The sequence below is a fragment of the Cottoperca gobio genome, chromosome 14, assembly GCF_900634415.1.
Source record: "Cottoperca gobio chromosome 14, fCotGob3.1, whole genome shotgun sequence".
NCBI classification, from domain to species: Eukaryota; Metazoa; Chordata; class Actinopteri; order Perciformes; family Bovichtidae; genus Cottoperca; species Cottoperca gobio.
The window spans coordinates 24,437,726-24,459,570 of NC_041368.1; the positions used below are offsets into that span (position 1 = coordinate 24,437,726).

The 21,845-nt window shown below is 42.8% G+C and overlaps 1 protein-coding gene across 4 annotated transcripts; it reads right to left on the bottom strand.

Annotated features, from left to right (window-relative positions):
* Positions 1–76: 76 nt before the first annotated feature.
* Positions 77–21,601, bottom strand: LOC115018552 (arrestin red cell). 4 transcript variants are annotated; one of them, XM_029447602.1, is made up of 17 exons: positions 21,309–21,601; positions 10,864–10,894; positions 9,907–9,967; positions 9,460–9,504; positions 9,164–9,261; positions 8,248–8,346; positions 7,863–7,922; positions 7,311–7,378; positions 6,453–6,588; positions 6,167–6,250; positions 5,316–5,389; positions 4,766–4,903; positions 4,542–4,625; positions 3,933–3,956; positions 1,514–1,590; positions 1,149–1,203; positions 77–977 (listed from the first exon to the last, which is right to left on the bottom strand). In XM_029447602.1, exons 1-17 carry the CDS (start codon positions 21,329–21,331, stop codon positions 890–892), a joined length of 1,245 nt encoding a protein of 414 aa, XP_029303462.1. In that variant the 5' UTR covers positions 21,332–21,601; the 3' UTR covers positions 77–889. The 4 variants fall into 4 exon arrangements, with proteins under 4 accessions (XP_029303462.1, XP_029303461.1, XP_029303464.1 ...); XM_029447601.1 differs by having other exon boundaries at positions 77–980; positions 21,309–21,598; XM_029447604.1 differs by lacking the exon at positions 3,933–3,956 and having other exon boundaries at positions 21,309–21,598.
* Between the last annotated feature and the right edge of the window lie 244 nt (positions 21,602–21,845).

Here is a 21,845-nt window from a genome sequence, read left to right on the forward strand (position 1 = left end):
TAAAGTCCAAAAACTAGAAACATTCCTGCAGGTGAAGTTAAAACAAATAAAAATGAAACTTTATATTTCTGAAGCGTTTGTGAGTTTTTCTTGTAAAATTATAACTTTATTTTGGTAATATTACGATTTGTAATGAAATCTGATGACAAAGAAAAATGACTGATTATTTAACACAAGAAAGATGGAAAAATATAGTTTTAAATAAAAAAAACAGGAAACTCTGTAAACGCTGGAATGGTTCTTTCAAAATAAAAGAAAAAGAAAAACAGTGCGGCTCACAGAACAAACATTTTTACAAAATGGACGACAGGGTTCAGAGTGACAAGAGAGGATGCTGGTGAAATCTGACTGCTGAGTGTGTGTGTGTGTGTGTGTGTGTGTGTGTGTGTGTGTGTCCTCCCCTCGCTGCCAGGATGTGAAGCATCTGGAGTATTTAGTTGACGTGAAAGCGTTGATCACCACTGAACACAGATCTCTCACTTGCTCGTAGAAGATTTTTTTTTCTATGTTTCAAATATATATTCTGTTTGTACAAGATGGTGATCGACATTCAAAAAAGATTTTCAAAGTAAAAGCGTACGAGCGCTGCAGCTCCCTACACATCTTGTTTTCTTCTTCTACACTTCAGCTGATGGATCACGTGTCACCAACACGTCGGTCCTGCAGCTGCAACACGAAGAGTTCTTCAGCGAAACAGAGAAACAGAGAAAGACAGATGGAGAAGACGGCGGCGAAAAATGGCGGCGGCACGACGAAAATGAGGGGAAGAACACCACCGAGCCTCCGTCCAAACATGCCCTCATCCACCCCCTCCACCGGGGAATGTAACTTGAAGAGTGTGTGTGTGTGTGTGTGTGTGTGTGTGTGTGTGTGAAGCGTTGGCGAGCTCCTAGCAGTCCTCGTCTTTGTCGTCCACGACTCCTTTGAGCCGCAGGCGGGCGAAGTCCTCGAAGACGAAGTCGTCGTCCTGGGAGATGCTGCTGCACGAAGAGATCGTTTATATTAATGATTTATTTATAATCTGAAGTCGTCAGTTTATTTTGTGTTACGACACAAAACGATTTACAGGCCGAAGAAAAGAATAAAGAAAACATCCCATAATACTTTATTTATGTGATACAATAATAAACACAAGACTTGAGACTCACTTTGTGTCGAACTCTATCAAATTGGTGTCGATGGGGGGGTCCATCTCCGGCACAGCTGTAACACACACACACACACACACACAATTAGCATGTCACACTGTTTCCATGGAAACTGCTTCTCATCTCCATGGAAATTCAGTGCAGATAAAGAAGGATGGAAAAGACCAGAAGGTTACGTAAAGGGTGAAAAACAATAAGTTAAATGTTGTATAACCTCACGTGTGTGAGTGTGAGTGTGTGTGTGTGTGTGTGTGAGTGTGTGTGAGTGTGTGAGTGAGTGGGAGTGTGTGAGTGTGTGTGTGTGTGTGTGTGTGGTCACATTAATATATCAGTTTAATATCTGGTGGTTATTTAGCGGCGCTCACCAGACTGCGGGCGCGACAGCGGCGGCTCCACAGGTTTAGGGTGCATCAGGATGAAGGGCAGCTCCACCGACACGTCTCTGAAACACAAACATCACTAACTTCAGCGTCAAGTCAAATCTGCTGGACAGCTTTTATTCTGAAAAACAGATGGAAGCCGCCCAATCAGAGAGCTACATGGTGGTTTGATGATCATGTGACTTTAAAACACTTTGATTCCGGTCGCATTTCAAGTCTTTGACAACAGACGTTATAATAAATGAGTTCAGCACGAAGCGAACTCAGTAAACAGTCGCGTCACCACTCTGCTGATTTATTCTTATTTATCTGTCAGTCAGTGGAACTCAACACTTCCTGCAAATGTTTCACATTAAAAGCCTAAAGTAGAGTTCGTAGTGTTTCAGGTTTAAAGATATTTGTCTCCAGTTAATCCACTTCACCTCATTAAAGACATGAACTGATGTTTAGTCATCAACTGCTTTAAAACATATTCCAACAGATAAAGTGGATTAAAGTAGTTTGAACTGATTTAAAACATTAAAAGCCGTTAAAACAGGTTTTAAACTTTAAACATGTTTTCATAGAAATCGCTTTGAAAGTAATCTCGTTTAAAATAATTGACTCGTGGACCACGACACAAAGAAACAGAACAAATATGTTCCATGTCTCATGTTCATGTCTCATGTTCATGTTTCATGTTCATGTTCATGTTCATGTTTCATGTTCATGTCCCATGTTCATGTCTCATGTTCATGTCTCATGTTCATGTTTCATGTTTCATGTTCATGTTCATGTCCCATGTTTCATGTTCCATGTCCCATGTTCATGTTTCATGTTCATGTTTCATGTTCCATGTCCCATGTTCATGTCTCATGTTCATGTTCCATGTTTCATGTTCCATGTCCCATGTTCATGTTTCATGTTCATGTCTCATGTTTCATGTTCATGTCTCATGTCTCATGTTCATGTCCCATGTTTCATGTTCCATGTCCCATGTTCATGTTTCATGTTCATGTTTCATGTTTCATGTTCATGTTCATGTTCCATGTTTCATGTTCATGTCTCATGTTTCATGTTTCATGTTCATGTTCCATGTTCCATGTTTCATGTTTCATGTTTCATGTTCATGTTTCATGTTCATGTTTCATGTTCATGTTTCATGTTCATGTTCCATGTTTCATGTTCATGTCTCATGTTTCATGTTTCATGTTCATGTTCCATGTTCCATGTTTCATGTTTCATGTTCATGTTCCATGTTTCATGTTTCATGTCTCATGTTTCATGTTCATGTTTCATGTTTCATGTTCATGTTTCATGTTTCATGTTCATGTTCATGTCTCATGTTTCATGTTCATGTCTCATGTCTCATGTCTCATGTTCAGTTTCATGTCTCATGTTTCATGTCTCATGTTCATGTCTCATGTCTCATGTTTCATGTTCATGTTTCATGTTCATGTCTCATGTTTCATGTTCATGTCTCATGTTTCATGTTCATGGTTCATGTTTCATGTCTCATGTTTCATGTCTCATGTTTCATGTCTCATGTCTCATGTTTCATGTCTCATGTTTCATGTTCATGTTTCATGTCTCATGTTTCATGTTTCATGTCTCATGTTCATGTTTCATGTTCATGTTTATGTCTCATGTTCATGTCTCATGTTTCATGTTCATGTTTCATGTCTCATGTTCATGTTTCATGTCTCATGTCTCATGTTCATGTTTCATGTCTCATGTTTCATGTTCATGTCTCATGTTTCATGTCTCATGTTTCATGTTCATGTTTCATGTTCATGTTTCATGTTCATGTTTCATGTTTCATGTTCATGTCTCATGTTCATGTTTCATGTCTCATGTTCATGTTTCATGTTCATGTTTCATGTTCATGTCTCATGTTCATGTTCATGTTTCATGTTCCATGTTTCATGTTCATGTTCATGTCTCATGTTCATGTTTCATGTTCATGTTTCATGTTCATGTTTCATGTTCATGTTTCATGTTCATGTTTCATGTTCATGTTCATGTTTCATGTTCATGTTTCATGTTCATGTTTCATGTCTCATGTTTTGATATTCATGTTTCACGTTCCATGCTTCACGTTCCATGCTTCATGTTTATGTTTCACGTCCATGCTTCACGTTCATGTTTCACGCTTCAGGTTCCACGCTTCACGTTCATGTTTCACGTTCCATGTGTCAATTGAGTTCTGACATCACTGAAACATTTTTCATTTTAAACGCAGAACTTTCGCTACAAACTTCTCCAACATTTTCTAATACCTGAAACGGAGAATTTTGAAAACGCTGCTGAAGCCGCTTTATTTTGAAAATTCAAGGATCGCATTTCAGTCTGGACGGGCAGAAATGGAGATGTTTGAAACACTGCAGACGACGTTTTAGTTTGAAAACGTGTCGGTCACATTTACCTGTCCAACATGCCTCTCAGCAGCCTGCAGGGGGGACACACAGAGGGGGGAGGAGGATGGAGGAGGAGGAGGGGAGCCAAACAAAAAGCCAAAAAACACAGAGGGGAGATGAAATGAAAAGCAGGAGGCGACATGTTCACAACTAGTTCACAACCTAAGCAAGCACAGTGAGGAGCAGAAGGTTTCCACGCTAACAGGAAGTCGTCGCACGGAGGCCGAGCTGCACCAACACGAGGCTTGGGGTCAACTTTTATTAAACCTTCGTTTTGTACATATATATATATAAATATAAATATATAGTATTTCTCATACTTTTATATGCCAAATACATAGTATTTAATATGTTTTATACACCAGATACAAAGTTTATATTACATTTGTAGTTGTTTAAGAAGCTACACATATACCAAGATTAAATAAACACATTTGGTGCAGCTCGGCCGCAAATGTTTGAAAATCAACTGCAATCTCAAAACTCCACTGAAGACATTAACAGGAAACAGTGAGGCTGAGGACAGGAAGTGATGTCAGCAGAGTGGGAGGGGACTGTGTGTGTGTGTGTGTGTGTGTGTGTGCGTGTGCGTGCGTCTGTGTGTGTGCGTGTCTTACCCTCCACGTGAGACCACCAGCTTCACTTTGACTCTGTAGGACACCAGGATCCCCAGAACCTCCTTGTTGGTGATGTCCTTCACTCTAAAACACACAAACAAAGCGTCGCGGTCACGTAACCGCTGCAACACACCGGTACAAAACCTTTATAGTTGTAGTTTTTAAAGTCGTTTTGTGTCTTTGAAGTCGTTTCGTGTCTTTGCAGTCGTTGAGTCTGTGTTTACATGGTGGAGGAGGCCAGGTTGGTGTCTTCATGTTTGAGCTTGCCATCCAGAGCGAGTCCTCTCTTCTCCCTGTTCTTGTCGAGCGTTGGGGTCAAGGTGTAGACCTTACAGAAGGTGGAGCTGGACGACACCTGGTCACTGTGGAGACAACACGCAGCTGTCAATCAAGATTGTTAAGGTAAACCCCACCCACTCAGCCACACTCCAGACTGACCTCTTGTTTAATTTCTCTGGTTTGAACCAGTAAAACTGGGTTTAACTTGTTAAAGCTCATTTACACGGGTTTCTCTCTTGATTAAACCAGGTCCAGATTTACCCAGGACATTTCAGTTTAAACCAGATTGTAAACCACTTCAAATATGATCACATACAAGAATACAGGGAAGAAATCACGTCTCAAATAAATTAAGTAAGTATTGTGTCAATACAGCTACTACACAAGAATCAAGTCAGGTGTCAAGCAGTTCATATAACCCTCAGATCATCCGTGAAAGACAAGATGTCAGAGAGGACATTTTACTGGGAGCAGAGACATTAAAGTGGGACTTACTCCGCCTCCAGCTGGGCCACTGGACATTTATACTGGGCAGTACTGAACAGGCAGATGTCTGCATACTGACGCACTGCAGAGACAGAGACACATTCACAACTCTTAACATTTAACACTTCCAGAACATCTATAATGATAGAAGAACAACATGGACAGAAGAAGAGATGACCAACGGAAGAAGAAGAAGAAGAAGAAGAGAAGAAGAAGAAGAAGAAGGAGAAGAAGAAGAAGGAGAAGAAGGAGAAGAAGAAGAAGAAGGAGAAGAAGGAGGAGAAGAAGAAGGAGGAGAAGAAGAAGAAGAAGAAGGAGAAGAAGAAGAAGAAAGAAGAAGAAGAAGAAGAAGAAGAAGAAGAAGAAGGAGAAGAAGAAGAAGAGAAGAAGAAGAAGAAGAAGAGAAGGAGAAGAAGAAGAGAAGAAGAATAGAAAGAAGAAGAAGAAGAAGGACGAGAAGTAAGAACGAGGAAGAAGACGAAGGCGGAGAAGAAGGAGAAGCAGAATAAGAAGAGGAGTAAGAAGAGAGAAGAAAAGAAAAGAGGAGAAGAAGAAGGTCCTCCCTACGCCGTAGCCAACCGCCTTCTCCTCAGCCTTCTCCTCAGTAGATCCGCATCGTCGCCTCCGCCTCAAAGCACTCCTCCCTCCCCTCCCCTCACCTCCTCCTCGCCCTCCTCCTTCGCCTCCTCCTCCTCCTCGTCTCATTCTCCTCCTCCTTCTCGTCTCCTGCGGCCTCGCCTCCTTCTCTCCTCCGCTTCTCCCCTTCCCCCCTCCCCTCCATCACTCCCCTCCTCCTCCTCCGCCGCCTCTCCTCCTCCCTCCTCTCCTCCGCCCCCTCGAAGAAGAGAACAGCAGCGTACGGAGATTTTGACTCTCTTCACGGTCTTGGTGGAGTTGTTGGTGACGTGAACGTTGACGCTGATTGGCTCTCCGTGGTAATACAGCTGCACACAATGCATTATGGGAAAAGAAGACATGTATTAGAGTAGTGTTGTAAGGACACAGCTTGAAGAGAAAACATGACCTGCAGTTAAAACTTACAACTACTGAAGTAGAAGTATTAGAACAATACAAAAATACTACATTATAAGTACAAATACCACTGTGTGTGTGTGTGTGTGTGTGTGTGTGTGTGTGTGTGTGTACCTCCTTGTCCAGCGAGGCCTCCAGGTGTAGGGATCTGTCAGACATCAGGAAGCTGCGGGTCGTCTCCACCATGGGCTGAGGTCCGGGCTTCTCCGGCGCGTACTGAACCTTCCTGATCACCAGACGCACCGAGTTCCTGCAAACATCTCACACTTAACGTCACTCTGCAGAACACTTGAACGCAGAACAATACGTGTCATTCAGCAGCCGACTGACCCGTCTCTAACACACGACGTCTTTGCAGAATAAAGAACCTTCATATTTCATATTTCACACGTCGGCAGGTGGAACTCGAGAAGCTGATCGTCTGAATCATAGCAGGTTCTGGAATACAAACTTCTTTATCTTTAAATTATCTTTAAATAATAATAATAATTTAATGGATGTTTATTTTAAATCATATGCATTTTGTTTTTAATCTTTAATTATTACTTTTATTATTTATTTTACATTTAATGGATTTTGTTTTATCATAATTGGATAAATGTTTTAAATATTGAATGTACATTTTAATCTTTAATTATTACTTTTTTAATACATTTAATGGACATTTTCTTTTTTTAATCTTTAATTGTCTTTTTATCTTTAATGGGTTTTTTCTTTTCTTTGATGGATATTATTTTTATGCTTCTTATATTTTGTTAGTATTTAATAGATTTCCTGCTTTTCTCCCAGCAGCCTTCACTCCAGTGTTCTTGTACAACAAACATCCAGAATCTTAAATGGAACAAACGTCTACAAAATAAAAGCACAATCAGCCGACAGATGCCGTGTGTATCTGGAGCAGGTCACTGCAGATAAACAAGAGTTTTTACGGCCTATAATAAAGGTCAACGCGTCCTGCAGGTCTGAACTCACCTCTTGTGAATCTTTTCTTCTATCGACTTGGCGCAGAACGCTCTGATCTCAAAGTCGACGCCGCAGGCCTGCAGAGAGACACCTGCTGTCACTCAGCACAACCACCTGCTGATGTAGCACTGACTGCTCACACTCAACACACGACTGCATCTCAAGCACACTAAGTCTCCAGTGTTTCTGATGCAGGAGACAATCATCCCGTGAACGTGAGATACTATGTTCATGTGAGGAGAAACTACAACAAGATATTATACAAGATAAAGTCACATGCCAGCAAAATGTCACTTCATTCAGATTATTTCAATAAGCGCTCATTTGTTCACACAGTAACCACAGAAACTCATACAATTAAAACCAGCCACGAAAAGATATTCAAGTTGCATCTTTTTAGACCGACTGTAGTTTAAAACAATGCGTCTGTTGTCTCACGTTCTTAAAGCTTAAAAACTAAGACTGTATTTAACTGCAGAAAACAGGATGAATGTTGAACTACGTATGTAGTTTACTACTCCCAACACTGATGCAGTGTGTGTGCGTGTGTGCGTGTGTTACCTTCCCGGTGTCCTCTGGGCCGGGCTGTAAAGTGACTGAACATGGGAGGTTCTGAGGGATCTGGATCAGCAGAAAAAAAAAGACAAAAATAAAAATACAGTCCGTGTTTTCAGATCTGAATTATACATATATTTTAATATTTTCTTTTAATATTAAAAAAAATATATATATAATATATATATATATATATATATATAATATATATATATATATATATATATATATATATATATGTCTGTGAATATATATATATATATATATATATATATATATATATATATATATATATATATATATATATATATATATATATATATATATATATATATATATATATATATATATATATATATATATATATATATATATATATATGCAGACTCACAGTGAAGTAGAAGGGATGTGCATGTTGGCCCAGTTTCTTCAGCAGCCTCTCCTGCAGGCGGCTGTTGGGCTTCTTCTCCTCGGGCACAGGAGGGAAGGCCTGGCACAGAGGACACTGTCAGACACTCAGGCAGACCAAGTCCAGTTATAATACAACACATCATTTAAAGAGCCCGGCTGTGACTGGACGGTCATTACATTATTATTACTCATGTATTCATGTAAAAGCTGGATTTTACTGGTAAAGTTCATTTTAAATTATAAACTCATTTTATTTTCTCCATAAATACAAAACAATCCATAAATTGATTGTTTGCTTTGTAAAAATAGTGAAAAATGTTTAGTTCTGTCCAACCAACAAATCTGTGGAATCATAGGAGCATAAACACAACTAAATGTAAAAGATTAAATGTATACAAGAACAAAACAAAAACAATAAAGAATAAAGAAAAAGGGATACAAGTGAATGAATGACCTTATATAAAATTAAATACATTAAATAATGAAAGATATACACGTACACACAGAAGAGAGTCATTTATTTGCTTATTCTTTTATATTTTGCCTTTATATTACCATTTATTACTTTTTAAATTCCTCTTTAGACTTCCACATTGTTTTACTTTCTTATTGTTTTATTTATTCCTCTTCATGGTTTCATATTTTTATAGATTTATTTATTTTAATGGTACTCCTATGACTCCATAAAAACTATTATAATGACTAATTGTTTGAGCAGAACTTGTTTAATATATAACAAAACATCAGGTTTATAAACTCCATGTTCTAAAGCTGATATAATAATTAATAAAAATATATATATATATATATATATATATATATATATATATATATATAATATAGCTGATAGATGGAGGAGGAACCTGCAGCAGGTGGACTGAAGGTGGAGCTCTGACCTGGAAGGTGGAGATGTAGAGATCCTTCCTGAACGACAGACCCAGGACGTCCAGATCCTCACGGCCATAACGAAACGCACAGGTGAGTGTGACGAAGACTGCGGGGGGGGGGGTTACCAATCTTTTATTAAGGACTATGAGAACATTTCTCTGCTACGCTTTTATGAGTTTATGTTATTGTTGTTCACGTAACTGAAATTGTTTCTGACAACAAGGAGACTAAACATGATAAAATACAACCTCACAGTGAGAAAGTTGTAAATGTCGATCATTCAGATAAAACCTGCGTCCGTTACCTTTCCTGTCCTTCAGATACTCGGGGTCCACGAGGATCACTCCGTCTGGAAGACAAACCTCCGCGTCACAAACTTCACTCGACTCACAAACACGGATTTGTTTCACCTGCTCAGGTGCTTCGATGCACCTCGTGTCAGCAGAGCCCACGTTCATTCAGAAATCTTTTTTGTAACTTCATCGCACACTGAAGTGATCAGACTCGATAAAACTAAAGAAAACTAAAGAAAAGGAAGAACAGGATATACAAATACGACTAAATAAAGCTTTATTGTCCCTGGAGGGCAATTCTGGCATTAAAACAAGAAAACAACTCAAATAAACCTGAACAAACAACGATGTTTACTTATATGTACTGACATAAACCCTGCATCATCATCATCATCATCATCATCATCATCATCATCATCATCATCATCATGGACAAACCTTCAGAGTTGCTGACTCACCTACTGCGTCCACGTGGTCCAGGTGATCCACGAAGTCTCTCTTTCCCAGGTAAACCGTCACCTGCACGGACCAATCACAGCCTTTAGTTTCTATTCATTTATTTTCTCTTGTTTTACTTTTTGTCACTAAAACTTCAGACTTTAACTGTTATTCTACATTCTCTATTTAAAAAACAAACAAACCTGTTTACATCTCTTTTATGTACCCAAATGTCATATTGAAAAATTATATTTGTTTTAATTTGCTTCTTTATTTATTTATTTATTTACTGTCCTATTACATTTTCCCTCTGATAAATGTATTTATTTATTTGTTTTGCTTTATGCTTAATTTATTCATTAATTGTTAAACGCAAGTATTTCATTCTGTATTTGTTCTTTTTCTGTTTTATTTTCCTATTTAATTTTTCCCTTATTTATGTATTATTTTCTTTGTACATTTCTTCTTCATTACATTTGGGGAAATAATTAGGGGGGGGGGGATGTAAAGAGTAAATAATATAGAAATACCAAAAAACTAAAATGAATAAATAAATGTAAATACATAAAGAAGCAATATATATATATATATATATAGTATAGCATATTATGATATTTATTTAGTATTGTGGCATCGGCTGCAGGTTTTGAAAGTCGCCGTCGTCCATGTGGCAGCTTATATATAAACATATTTGGTACTTGGTTTCCAGGTCATATTGAAAACAGTTATTTCTGTTTTAATTTGCTTCTTTATTTATTTATATTCCCATTTAATTTCCCCTGATACATTACTTTCTGAATTAAATAATGTATGTGTTGTGCATTGTTTATACTCGAGCTCAGAAATAAATAAAAAGGTTTGAAAGACATTATGAAATAAATTCATAATGTCTTTAATCTCATGTTGTGAAAAGGACGACGTCCACCACCTAACCCTTCTTTCAGCACATGGCCGGATGTACGAAGACTCCGTCTCACCTTACAGTTGGGGCTCGACTTCTTGAAAACTCTGAGGTTTGGAAACAGGAAGGAAACAAAGAAAAGATTTGTGTTAAACGTTTCGTCTGATAAAGAGAGAAAACATATTCTGTCACAAACATGTGAGGAAATGTTGAGTGTATTTCAACACAGCAGGAAGCTGAGGGGGGAAGTGTGTGTGTGGTGGGTTATTATGGGCTGTCACCACCATCCTGTACCAGCTGCTTCTTTAAACTACTCAGAAGTTCAAAAGGAACGAATCATCACGCAGCAGAAATGATTTTTTAAGGCTAAACTTCCAAACAAACTAAAAACATTGTCACATTATTATCTTCATCCATGTTCTACATGTTTTTAAAAGCACCTCATTGTTCCCTTCATACTTTATATTACATTCATATGTTCTTCTGAACGTGCAGCATCAGTACGCTATGGACCAGAGAGCCTGTCAACAGTTCGCCCACACGAGGCGCTGATGTCAGCACAACTGAATAAAAAACAATACAACTAAAATGATGACAATGTATATTAAATAACCACCGGACTGTACAGTGAAGTATTAACTGCTCATGTGAAACCCCCACACTGCAAGTGTTGGAGCTGCGGCGGCTGTGAGCCAATCACACGGCGCACTGCATCCAAGAACGCTCGCCGTGAAAACAGTACAAATTATATGCATTTCTAGATCTGAGAAAAGATCAAGTGCAGATGTTTTTTAAGGTGTTTGTTTGGGCTTTTCCTGCTTTTATGACAGAGAGAAGTGCAGATTGTGAAAGGGGAGAGAAGGGGAACGACAAACAGCTAATGGCCACAGGTCGGACTCGAACCTCGGGCCGCTGTGGCAACGACTCAGCCTTTATATACGGGTCGCCTGCTCGACCGGGGCGCAGAGGTTTGACTGGAGATGGTCTGCACTGCTTGGTGCCGGGTTATTATGCTCGATATGAATCTTATATCAGGGTGCAGACAGACAGGCAGGCAGACAGACAGAGACAGACTGTCAGACAGACAGACAGAGACAGACAGACAGACAGACAGACAGAGACAGACAGACAGACCGACAGAGATAGAGACAGAGACAGTCAGACGGAGACAGAGAGAGAGACAGAGAGACAGACAGAGAGAGAGAGAGACAGAGAGAGAGACAGAGAGACAGACAGACAGAGAGAGACAGAGAGAGAGACAGAGAGACAGACAGACAGAAAGAGACAGTCAGACGGAGACAGAGAGAGACAGAGACAGTCAGACACAGAGACAGTCAGACACAGAGACAGTCAGAGAGAGAGACAGTCAGACAGACAGAGAGACAGACACAGAGACAGTCAGACAGACAGCTCAGAGATATATGGAGAAGTTTTCAGTTAGAGGTTCTGCAGCTGTGTACAGATCACAGACTCGTCACACGACTTCTGTCAGAGATCAAAGTACAGAAGCATTTCCTCCTGTAGATTAAAGTGCTTCACATAAACTAAATATAGAACAACAAGTTATAATCTGAATTCTTTTAGTGTGATGTTGAAGTGAAGAGCAACGCTTTGGGACGGTTCTCCTCACTGACCATCTTCATCAGAGAGCAAAGAGTCGCAGCGAGTGTGAAACGTTCACTTCCTGCAACGACCGACGCCACAACACACAAACAGGAAGTCACAAACACGGCCGCATGTCCTCCTCACACCTCAAGGCTGCGAACATCTTCCAGTAAGTGTTTCCAGCAGCTCCAGCTGATGGCTGCTTCCTGTCCACGCCGCCGCTATATTTAGATCCTTCAAAGCGCACATTAAAGCTGATTTACAAGGTTGTGTCACTAAAAGCTTTGTTTATCACCGGCTGCTTTTAGCTGCAGATATAAAAAATACTAAAACTAATGAGCTGCAGGATTTAATGGCTTCATCTGGATTCAGAGAAAAGCAGCAAATCTCCAGATTTGAGGCTGAAACAGCAACTTCTACTCCGCCATCATCGAGTCCATCCTCACCTCTTGCATCTGATACGCTGCTGCCACCGACCGGGACGAGGTCAGAGTGCAGCGTGTCATTCGCTCTGCGGAGAAGGTGATCAGCTGCACCCCTCCCACCCTGGACAACGACCTTTTGAGTCACTCCCATCCGGCAGGAGGCCGCGGTCCATCAGGACCAAAGCCTCACGCCACATGAACAACTTCTTCCTCTCTGCAGTCGGCCTCATCAATAAGGCCAGAGACCCCCACTGACACTGTCTCCCCCCCCTGTCATCTGTGATCACACATCTGTTCCCTACAAGCTCTACCTCATCCTCCGTGTGTGGGAAGCTTTGCACATTTCTGCTACTACAACACTTTTAATCCTAATTTAATTACGATATACTGAACATATGTTTCTGTACATTCTTTTTCTATATTTTATATTACTTCTGTATTTGCTCTAATTTTTCATTTCTCCTACTGTGTTTGTGTTTGCATCATTACACACCAAACAAAATTCCTGCTTGGCAATAAACCAAATTCTGATGAAAGATGACTTTAATGATTCGTCGATTATCAGTCGATATTATTGCAAACTGCAAAAACATTTGTTCATCTCTACCTGCGGTAATCCAGCGCAGCGATAACAAGCAGGTTGACGATGTAACGCTGTAAAACTGTGACGCTGCAGGGAGACACACAGAGGACACCCCCGTCCCTCGCTGACGTCAGCTTCATGCCTGGACAAGAAGCGACTGTTCTCCAGTGAGATGTTTTTCTTTCATTCAGTTAATCTCCACATGATCTGCATACTTTGGGCTTCAGTGGTCGGAGTTATTGTCCCATAAAAAAAAACGTTCCAGTGGTTTGTGAAAGAGTAAACAAATAGAAGCCGTTTATCTCAAACATCTTTTTATATTTCACTCGACTGACTTTCTTACAGCTGTGTGTGTAACATTAGGACATTTAATAAAGTAATAAGCAGAGTTATAATAATAAGATGACCGAAGCCCTCTTCAAAATAAAAAGCTTGTAAAGATTATGTCACACATTTCTGATAACAAGAGACGGAAGAAAGCAACAGGAGAAGGAAGAAGGGGAAGAAAGAAGGAGAAGATAAGAAGAAGAAAAGCAGAAGGAGAAAGAAGAAGGAAGAAGAAGGAAGAGAAGAAGTAAGTAGAAGAAGAAGAAGGATAAGAAGAAGAGAAGAAGAAGAAGAAGAAGACAAGAGAGAAATACGGAGAAAGAAGAAGAAGACAGAATACGAAGAAGAAAGAAGAAGATACGACGAAAGAAGAAGAAGACACGCTCGAAGAAGATCCTCCTCCCAGAAGAATGCCCTCCTAAGGACCCTAGACTATAAAGAAGAAGAATAATAAGAAGAAGAAGAGAAGAAGAAGAATAGACGAAAAAAGATAGAGAAGAAGTCCATGTGCCAGGTTGCCTCTGATAAAGTTTACGTCAGATCATGAATCGTGGCTGCGCCTGCTGCTCTGGTCCTGCTGGACACCAGGAAGCCTTATTGACATTTTCCTGGATTCATCCAAACTTTCTCTTTTTCAACACAACATCATTTCTGTCAAATGTTGTATTTGTACTATGTTGTTTATCCTGTACACACGACATCTACTGCACGTCTGTCCGTCCTGGGAGAGGGATCCCTCCTCAGTCTCTCCCTGAGGTTTCTTCCATTTTTCCCCCTTTAATTATGGGGTTTCTTTTAGGAAGTGTTTCCTTGAGCGATGCGAGGGTCTAAGGACAGAGGGACTAAGGACAGAGGGACTAAGGACAGAGGGTCTAAGGACAGAGGGAATAAGGACAGAGGGTGTAAGAACGGAGGGTCTAAGGACAGAGGGTGTAAGGACAGAGGGTCTAAGGACAGAGGGTTAAAGGACAGAGGGTCTGAAGACAGAGGGTCTGAAGACAGACGGTCTAAGGACAGAGGGTCTAAGGACAGAGGGTCTGAAGACAGAGGGTCTAAGGACAGAGGGTCTAAGGACAGAGGGTCTAAGGACAGAGGGTCTGAAGACAGAGGGTCTGAAGACAGAGGGTCTAAGGACAGAGGGTCTAAGGACAGAGGGTCTAAGGACAGAGGGTCTGAAGACAGAGGGTCTGAAGACAGACGGTCTAAGGACAGAGGGTCTAAGGACAGAGGGTCTAAGGACAGAGGGTCTAAGGACAGAGGGTCTAAGGACAGAGGGTCTGAAGACAGAGGGTCTGAAGACAGAGGATCTAAGGACAGAGGGTCTAAGGACAGAGGGTCTAAGGACAGAGGGTCTGAAGACAGAGGGTCTAAGGACAGAGGGTCTGAAGACAGAGGGTCTAAGGACAGAGGGTCTAAGGACAGAGGGTCTGAAGACAGAGGGTCTAAGGACAGAGGGTGTAAGGACAGAGGGTCTGAAGACAGAGGGTCTAAGGACAGAGGGTCTAAGGACAGGGGGTCTAAGGACAGGGGGTCTAAGGACAGAGGGTCTAAGGACAGAGGGTCTAAAGACAGGGGGTCTAAGGACAGAGGGTCTGAAGACAGAGTCTGAGGACAGAGGGTCTAAGGACAGAGGGTCTAAAGACAGAGGGTCTGAGGACAGAGGGTCTAAGGACAGAGGGTCTGAGGACAGAGGGTCTAAGGACAGAGGGTCTGAGGACAGAGGGTATAAGGACAGAGGGTCTAAGGACAGAGGGTCTGAGGACAGAGGGTGTGAGGACAGAGGGTCTGAGGACAGAGGGTCTAAGGACAGAGGGTCTGAGGACAGAGGGTCTGAGGACAGAGGGTCTGAGGACAGAGGGTCTAAGGACAGAGGGTCTGAAGACAGAGGGTCTAAGGACGGAGGGTCTGAAGACAGAGGGTCTAAGGACAGAGGGTCTAAGGACAGAGGGTCTGAGAACAGAGGGTCTGAGAACAGAGGGTCTAAGGACAAGGGGTCTAAGGACAGAGGGTCTAAGGACAGAGGGTCTGAAGACAGAGGGTCTAAGGACAGAGGGTCTGAAGACAGAGGGTCTAAGGACAGAGGGTCTAAGGACAGGGGGTCTGAGAACAGAGGGTCTAAGGACAGGGGTCTAAGGACAGAGGGTCTAAGGACAGAGGGTCTGAAGACAGAGGGTCTAAGGACAGATAGTCTGAAGACAGAGGGTCTAAGGACAGAGGGTCTGAAGACAGAGGGTCTAAGGACAGAGGGTCTGAGGACAGAGGGTCTAAGGACAGAGGGTCTGAAGACAGAGTCTGAGGACAGAGGGTCTAAGGACAGAGGGTCTAAAGACAGAGGGTCTGAGGACAGAGGGTCTAAGGACAGAGGGTCTAAGGACAGAGGGTCTGAGGACAGAGGGTCTGAGGACAGAGGGTCTAAGGACAGAGGGTCTAAAGACAGAGGGTCTAAGGACAGAGGGTCTGAGGACAGAGGGTCTAAGGACAGAGGGTCTGAAGACAGAGGGTATAAGGACAGAGGGTCTAAAGACAGAGGGTCTGAGGACAGAGGGTCTGAGGACAGAGGGTCTGAGGACAGAGGGTCTGAGGACAGAGGGTCTAAGACAGAGGGTCTAAGACAGAGGGTCTGAGGACAGAGGGTCTAAGGACAGAGGGTCTAAAGACAGAGGGTCTGAGGACAGAGGGTCTAAGGACAGAGGGTCTGAAGACAGAGGGTCTAAGGACAGAGGGTCTGAGGACAGAGGGTCTAAGGACAGAGGGTCTAAGGACAGAGGGTCTGAAGACAGAGGGTCTGAGGACAGAGGTCTGAGGACAGAGGGTCTAAGGACAGAGGGTCTAAGGACAGAGGGTCTAAGGACAGAGGGTCTGAAGACAGAGGGTCTAAGGACAGAGGGTCTGAGGACAGAGGGTCTGAAGACAGAGGGTCTAAGGACAGACGGTCTGAAGACAGAGGGTCTGAGGACAGAGGGTCTGAAGACAGAGGGTCTAAGGACAGAGGGTCTAAGGACAGAGGGTCTGAAGACAGAGGGTCTGAGGACAGAGGGTCTGAAGACAGAGGGTCTAAGGACAGAGGGTCTGAAGACAGAGGGTCTGAGGACAGAGGGTCTGAAGACAGAGGGTCTAAGGACAGAGGGTCTGAGGACAGAGGGTCTGAAGACAGAGGGTCTAAGGACAGACGGTCTGAAGACAGAGGGTCTGAGGACAGAGGGTCTGAAGACAGAGGGTCTAAGGACAGAGGGTCTGAGGACAGAGGGTCTGAAGACAGAGGGTCTAAGGACAGAGGGTCTGAGGACAGAGGGTCTGAAGACAGAGGGTCTAAGGACAGAGGGTCTAAAGACAGAGGGTCTGAGGACAGAGGGTCTGAAGACAGAGGGTCTAAAGACAGAGGGTCTGAGGACAGAGGGTCTGAAGACAGAGGGTCTAAAGACAGAGGGTCTGAGGACAGAGGGTCTGAGGACAGAGGGTCTGAAGACAGAGGGTCTAAGGACAGAGGGTCTAAAGACAGAGGGTCTGAGGACAGAGGGTCTGAAGACAGAGGGTCTAAGGACAGAGGGTCTGAAGACAGAGGGTCTGAGGACAGAGGGTCTGAGGACAGAGGGTCTGAAGACAGAGGGTCTAAGGACAGAGGGTCTAAAGACAGAGGGTCTGAGGACAGAGGGTCTGAAGACAGAGGGTCTAAAGACAGAGGGTCTGAGGACAGAGGGTCTGAAGGCAGAGGGTCTAAGGACAGAGGGTCTAAGGACAGAGGGTCTGAGGACAGAGGGTCTGAAGACAGAGGGTCTAAAGACAGAGGGTCTGAGGACAGAGGGTCTGAAGACAGAGGGTCTAAAGACAGAGGGTCTGAGGACAGAGGGTCTAAAGACAGAGGGTCTGAGGACAGAGGGTCTGAGGACAGAGGGTCTGAAGGCAGAGGGTCTGAGGACAGAGGGTCTGAAGGCAGAGGGTCTGAGGACAGAGGGTCTAAGGACAGAGGGTCTATGGACAGAGGGTCTGAAGACAGAGTCTGAGGACAGAGGGTGTGAAGACAGAGGGTCTAAGGACAGAGGGTCTGAGGACAGAGGGTCTGAAGACAGAGGGTCTAAAGACAGAGGGTCTGAGGACAGAGGGTCTGAAGACAGAGGGTCTAAAGACAGAGGGTCTGAGGACAGAGGGTCTGAGGACAGAGGGTCTGAAGACAGAGGGTCTAAGGACAGAGGGTCTGAGGACAGAGGGTCTGAAGGCAGAGGGTCTAAGGACAGAGGGTCTAAGGACAGAGGGTCTGAGGACAGAGGGTCTGAAGACAGAGGGTCTAAAGACAGAGGGTCTGAGGACAGAGGGTCTAAAGACAGAGGGTCTGAGGACAGAGGGTCTGAGGACAGAGGGTCTGAAGACAGAGGGTCTGAGGACAGAGGGTCTAAGGACAGAGGGTCTATGGACAGAGGGTCTGAAGACAGAGTCTGAGGACAGAGGGTGTGAAGACAGAGGGTCTAAGGACAGAGGGTCTGAGGACAGAGGGTCTGAAGACAGAGGGTCTAAAGACAGAGGGTCTGAGGACAGAGGGTCTGAAGACAGAGGGTCTAAAGACAGAGGGTCTGAGGACAGAGGGTCTGAGGACAGAGGGTCTGAAGACAGAGGGTCTAAGGACAGAGGGTCTGAAGACAGAGGGTCTAAGGACAGAGGGTCTGAGGACAGAGGGTCTGAAGACAGAGGGTCTAAGGACAGAGGGTCTGAAGACAGAGGGTCTAAGGACAGAGGGTCTGAAGACAGAGGGTCTAAGGACAGAGGGTCTGAGGACAGAGGGTCTGAAGACAGAGGGTCTAAAGACAGAGGGTCTGAGGACAGAGGGTCTGAAGACAGAGGGTCTAAAGACAGAGGGTCTGAGGACAGAGGGTCTGAGGACAGAGGGTCTGAAGACAGAGGGTCTAAGGACAGAGGGTCTGAAGACAGAGGGTCTAAGGACAGAGGGTCTGAGGACAGAGGGTCTGAAGACAGAGGGTCTAAGGACAGAGGGTCTGAAGACAGAGGGTCTAAGGACAGAGGGTCTGAAGACAGAGGGTCTAAGGACAGAGGGTCTGAAGACAGAGGGTCTGAAGACAGAGGGTCTGAGGACAGAGGGTCTGAAGACAGAGGGTCTAAGGACAGAGGGTCTGAGGACAGAGTGTAATATTGTGCTCTAATCTGAGATTTTATTGCACCATACATCATCGTTGCCTCGAGCACAATCACCGTTTTGGTAAAACTGATCAAATAATTTCCTCTGGTTCAGACAAACTAAAGTTTTACCAGGTACATATTCACATAGGGAAATAGCGCACGCACACACACACACACACACACAATTATTATATTGCATTTAAGTTGTAAAATTGTGTTTTATTTCATCGTTATTTTATTGATCACTATGATTTGAGTCTTTCCTTGTTGAATAGTTTTGTCTTGTGCGCGTCAGGAACCTGCTGCTCTAAACTGTCCTGTATGGAAGGCGCTGCACAAATAAAGTTAGATTGAATCATAGATAGTCTGGATATTGTCTTTTTTGCGATAACGCTGATCGTGTGTGACTTTCCTGTCAGATAACGTTTCTTCAACAGACGTCACAGTCTGCATAATGTTTGTTTTCCTCCTGCTCACTTCCTCTCCTCCCCGTTTCCCACCTGCTTCCTAACAGGAAGTGACTGGGTGTGAAATGTGGAGAGAAAGAGCGGCAGGGAAGTTCAGATGCAAGTGGACGAGCTGTTGGCTTCACAGTGAACACAGCGACAGGCGACGACCTCCCACACTTCACTCAGAATACTGGTTCAGGTTGTTGCTTTCATTCTTATGTTTCACTGGATTGGGTTGAAATGTGAACTGAACATCAAGGACACTAAAGATCATTTGTATTCATGTAAACAGTTGTTGCTAAATGTTTACAGTAATCAAATGAATATACATTTTAAAAATGGTGCCCAGACAAAGAATATTTAGTTTGCTAAAATATAATACCACCACTAGTTTACACTTTCCTGTGTTGTTATAGATATATCACGTCTACAAGTTATTTGGTAAATAAATAAAGCTTTGAACCCACTTAAGATGTTAAATATATTTTTCCAACAAGGACTATTTTAATTTCCTTGAAACGTATGTATGGGAAAGTGTTTATATTAATTGCATGCTTATAAACTATTGTAAATAAGTCTTGAGTTACCCAATGAACATGTTATAAAACAGCAGCAACATAACATCAGTAAACCGTGCAGGATGTAAACAAACACCCCCACACTGAAGCTGAGTCAGCACTTTAACCTCAGTCATGGCTTTAGTCAAATATCCAATGTGCAAACTAAACTAAAAAGCCATGTCAACAAAGACTGTCTGCAGGATGATGAGCCCAGGATGTGCAGATACTCTGGATTAATAAAGACAAAAACAACAGCATCTCAATTAATCAAGAGGGCGTGTAAAACAGAAGATGGCACCTGAGAATTAAAGACACCTGAGGGTCCTTCGGGACAGAAGATGTTCAGGTGTGTCAACACATCTTCTGTCAGAAACAACCAGCCAGAGGCGTTTCCATTGTTTACCAGCTCACTTAACATTCAACAGCATCTAACGCAAACGTAATTCACTCTCACGAGGTAACTTGATATACATTTCAAATAGACGCCTTCAAATGTAATTTACCGCTAACTAGCATAAACCTGTGATACCCTCATACCCGAAATTAGCCTCTGTTAGTAGCATGCTAACCCTGATAGCCCGTCAGTGAGCACGATCGCACCAAACTCCATTCAAAAATATATACATTTGTGTCCTTGTGTATTCAACAACATACAACACAACTCTACATATGTTATGACTCATTGGAGTGTTAAGTTAAAATCAGCATTAATACAATCCCCTAAACAGAACTTAAATTCAATAAAATCATACATTTGACTGAAGATTTGCATTGGTCGAAAACGCCCCGCACCAAACTCCGTTGGGAAATATATTAATTTAATACGTTCCTCGTATAGTCAACAACATAACACACAACTATACATGTTTCATTAATTATTTAAGTGTCAATTTTCAATCGGCATTTACAAAATCCACCAAGCAGCATTTCAATGCAATACAATCCTAAATTTCACTAAAATGTCTACTGGTCGATACCGCCCACTACGGCCGTATTTTGTTAGAAAAGCACCGTGGGAATTCCAGTCTACGACACTATAACGTATATTATAGTAACAGAAGTGCAGCTGCATGTGTTACGCGTGTACTCAACAAAACAAATGGTGTTTATTGTTGGTCAATGTGTTGCATTTTTTATTAAATAGGTACCAAAACAAGATATCGAGATTTGACAGATTTCTCAGCGGAGTCTGGAACACAGTCCTGTCGCGGTTAGCTAACCCCACCCTGCTCTCCTACGAACGAGGTCATCGCATTAGAGGTTCAAACTGAAACCAGGGTTCCGCTCGGGGGCCTCTGTGTCGGGGTTTTTCTTACATAAAGCAGGTAAATCTCTGCAACACAGCCGGAGAAAAACTCCCCCCCGCCCGGGCCAGCAGCTCGGCTAACGTTAGCAAAGTGCGTGAGAACGGATGCTAACTAGCTGTTAGCCGCTAGCAGTCCTACCTGGTGCCCGCCTTGTCCCCCATCTCCTCGGCAGGCGGACGGCAGGAAGATCCCGACAAAATGAGCCCGGACCCGGCGGAGTCGTGCCTTTATCAAACCGTGCTGTTCTTCAGGGAGCTCCGTCCGCTTCACCCGTCCATCCACATCGGCGCAGAGCTAACTAGTTAGTATGCTAATTTAATTTAGCGCCGCCTCGGCTCCTCTGGCTTCCGCAAAGGCAGAATCTATCCGTGAGTGTGTGTGTGTGAGTGTGTGTGTGTGTGTGTGTGTGCTGTGGCTGCAGATCACGTTGCGCAACGCAGTCTTTCCAGCAAACATGACAACACGAAGCACTAAACGTTAAAACACCTTTCCAAAAATAATGCACATAAAAAATAATAAATAAAGAACAATAAAGCATTACATTTAATGTGTTGCCAGGTGTGTTTGACACACTAGACGTAACATGCCTTGGTGTTTTGGTGTTTTGGTGCATAACATGAACATAAGAGAAAAATAAAAGCAAGGTTGCAAAAATCAAGAAACAAAAGATAGAAT

Coding starts and splice junctions, on each gene's coding strand:
- LOC115018552 (XM_029447601.1), bottom strand. CDS start 21,331: ATGGGGGACAAGGCGGGCACCAG. Junction 7,923..8,247: donor CACATCCCTTCTACTTCACT/GTGAGTCTGCAT, acceptor CTGCTGATCCAG/ATCCCTCAGAACCTCCCATG. Junction 4,904..5,315: donor GTGGCCCAGCTGGAGGCGGA/GTAAGTCCCACT, acceptor TTGTCTCCACAG/TGACCAGGTGTCGTCCAGCT.